At 42.3% G+C, this 3,185-nt stretch overlaps 2 protein-coding genes across 2 annotated transcripts; both read right to left on the bottom strand.

The window, feature by feature from the left end:
* Window positions 1–639, bottom strand: TM35_000081450 (uncharacterized protein; the record flags this gene model as incomplete). Its single annotated transcript, XM_029024010.1, has 1 exon — window positions 1–639. A coding segment is annotated over one exon (639 nt), but the record flags the coding sequence as incomplete, so codon positions are not given.
* A 1,199-nt stretch (window positions 640–1,838) lies between these two features.
* TM35_000081440 (uncharacterized protein) lies at window positions 1,839–2,651 on the bottom strand (the record flags this gene model as incomplete). The annotated part of the gene is made up of 1 exon (XM_029024009.1): window positions 1,839–2,651. One exon carries the CDS (start codon window positions 2,649–2,651, stop codon window positions 1,839–1,841), a length of 813 nt encoding a protein of 270 aa, XP_028884412.1.
* Between the last annotated feature and the right edge of the window lie 534 nt (window positions 2,652–3,185).

Raw genomic sequence — 3,185 nt, 5'->3', positions numbered from 1 at the left:
TTGCTCCGCTTTATTTCCTTCTGTATGGCCTTGCTGCTCACCAAGAGATGTTTCGTTTGTCTGTGGGTGTGGCTGAGACTCCACCTGGTTTTCTTTCTTTTCAGCTGCAGCAAGTGCGTCGTCGAGTTTCTTCAGGAGATTCTCCACTTCTTCAGCATGAAGTTTCGCACTGTTGATAGCATCGTTTGCAGCATATACCGCTGTGTCGACTTCGTTAGCTGCGTTCTCTGCTGCCGCAAAAACGTCTGGATCATGTTCTGCAACAAGATAGGCTGCGGTTTCAGCTGCAGTTTTACTGCCTGTAGTTTTGTCGCGCACTTCTTCTGCTTTCTTTGAAGCCTTCACTGCATTTTCAATGAGTTCATGACCTCTACTCTTCGTTTTGTTCACCTCGTCTGGGTCAGCAGCAATTAGTTTGAGTTTCTTCCCAATGTCGAGAGCAAATCGTTGAGCTTCATTCGCGGCCTCTCGAGCAGCGTTAGTGGCTTCCTCGCACTCCTTTTTTAGTCTCAAAGTCTCCCCAATCTTATCTCGTGCATCCTTAACAAATATTGAGACCCCTGAAGCAGCATGAGTCACACCCACACAGCAGAGCACAATGGCCAACAAACACAACACACGGCACGACAACATGGACATTCTTGTTATTAATATCACTGAGGATCACTGAAATCTGAGCATGTGTGTATAAAGATAGAGAGAGAGAGAGAGAGAGAGAGAAAAAGAAAATAAAAGCACTAGTACACCGCTATTATTGCACACATATATAAGCAGTCAAGTATGAGCGTAAATAAATTAGAAAAATTAGGGAAAAATAACCATTATTCAAACAAAATAAAGTTCCATCCAATCCCAAATAAAAATGAAAAGATTATAAACGAATTGAATATCATTTGGTAACATTGCAGAGATAGCCACACACACAGAGAGAAGCAATAATAATAACGGATAATGTATAAATCTCTCTGTGTGTTGGTTTCTCCCTGTCCCATTACAATATGTAGTGTCCCCAGAGGAACAAGAAAATCATATTTTACCCCGCTCAGAAATAATGTGAAAGCAAATAAAAAAGAAAAGAGATATCATTTACCAGAATCACACAATTGCAGAGTGAGACACACCACAAGGTGCACAGCAATACTCTGCTTACAAGTATCAAAAATGAAAAGAGATTAAGTATTTCCACACAAATTGATGCACCCTAGTCCAGTGGGTGTCATCAGGATTAATTTTCTCGGTGCTCAGTGTACTGAACACAGTAGCAATTATATTATTATTAATAGTAGTAAACAAGTGATTACCAACACTCTCTTGAGGGACCCCATCACAGTGCTTAACACACGGCCATGCAGCCCAGCACAGAGAGAAGCAGCAGCAGCAGNTGTGTTTGCTCCGCTTTATTTCCTTCTGTATGGCCTTGCTGTCCACCAAGAGATGTTTCCTTTGTCTGTGGGTGCTGCTGAGAGTCCAACTGTTCTTCCTTCTTCTTGGCAGCTGCAGCAACGACTGCGGCGTCGAGTTTCTTCAGGACATCCTTCACTTCTTCAGCATGAGTTCTCGCAGCGTCGATATGTCCTTCAGCGTCAAGTACCGCGTTTTGNCCACACAATTGCAGAGTGAGACACACCACAAGGTGCACAGCAATACTCTGCTTACAAGTATAAAAATGAAAAGAGATTAGGTATTTCCACACAAATTGATGCACCCTAGCCCAGTGGGTGTCATCGGAATTAATTTTCTCGGTGCTCAGTGTACTGAACACAGTAGCAATTATATTATTATTATTAATAGTAAACAAGTGATTACCAACACTCTTTGGATGGACTCCACCACAGTGCTCAGCACACGGTCATGCAGCCCAGCACAGAGAGAAGCAGCAGCAGCAGGAATGGAACACGCAGTAACGCAGGGCTGCTGCTGCCGTCATTTAATGCCATACCACTGTTATTCGCTGCACCATTGAGTAAGGCATCGAGATTATCTCCGTGGATATTAATAGTAACAGTAGAACGGTAATGCTGTTTTTGTTTCTCTTTTTGTTTCTCTTGTGTTTGCTGCTGAGACTCCACCTGTTTTTCTTTCTTTTCAGCTGCAGCAACAACTGCGGCGTCAAGTTTCTTCAGGACATCCTCCACACGTTTAGCAGCACCTTCCGCATCGTCAGCACTTTGTCCAGCAGCACGTACCGCGCTTTCTGCATGTTCAGCTGCTTTCTCTACCTCTACAATTTCTTCTGGTTCTGGATCAGTTTCTCCTGCGCTTAGACGAGCAAGGCTGGCTTTATTTTCAGTTTCAATTTTACTGTCTGTCGTTCTATTGGCCACTTTTCGTGCCTCAGCTGCAGCCTTCATTGCCTTATCAATGAGTTCATGGCCTTCACTCTTCCTTTTCTCCACCTTGTCTGGGTCAGCAGCAATTGTTTCGACTCCACTCTCAGTGGCAACAACAAATTGTTGAGCTTTATCCGCGGCCTCTCGAGCAGCGTTGGCCGCGTTCTCACACTCCGCCTTCAGCTTTAAAGTCTCCTTGGCCTTCTCTTGTGCTTCCTTAACATATTGTAAAGCACCTGGTGGAACAGCAGCATGAGCCACACCCACACAGCAGAGCACAATGGCCAACAAACACAACACACGGCACGACAACATGGACATTCTTGTTATTAATATCACTGAGGATCACTGAAATCTGAGCATGTGTGTATAAAGAGAGAGAAGAAAGAGAAAAAGAAAACAGAAAAACATTAATACACCGCATACACACATAAACACATGGAATCAAACAATAATGTAAAGGAACTATACACATTAGTGGAAAACACCCATTATTCAAACAAAATGTAGTCCCATAAAATCCCAAATAAAAAAGAAAAGATTATAAACGAATTGAATATCATTTGGTAACATTGCAGAGATAGCCACACAAACAGAGATAAACAATAACGAATAATGTATAAATCTCTCTTTGTGTTGGTTTCTCCCTGTCCCCATTACAATTTGCAATGTCCCATAGGAACAAGCAAATTATATGTTACCCCGCTCAGAAATAATGTGAAAGCAAATAAAAAAAGAAAAGAGATATCATTTACCAGAACCACACAATTGCAGAGTGAGACACACCACAAGGTGCACAGCAATACTCTGCTTACAAGTATAAAAATGAAAAGAGATTAGATATTTCCACACAAA

The sequence above is a fragment of the Trypanosoma theileri genome, assembly GCF_002087225.1.
Source record: "Trypanosoma theileri isolate Edinburgh chromosome Unknown TM35_Tth_8_V1, whole genome shotgun sequence".
Lineage (NCBI taxonomy): Eukaryota > Euglenozoa > Kinetoplastea > Trypanosomatida > Trypanosomatidae > Trypanosoma > Trypanosoma theileri.
Note: the sequence above shows the minus strand (reverse complement) of the source record. Positions and strands in the feature narration are given on the sequence as shown.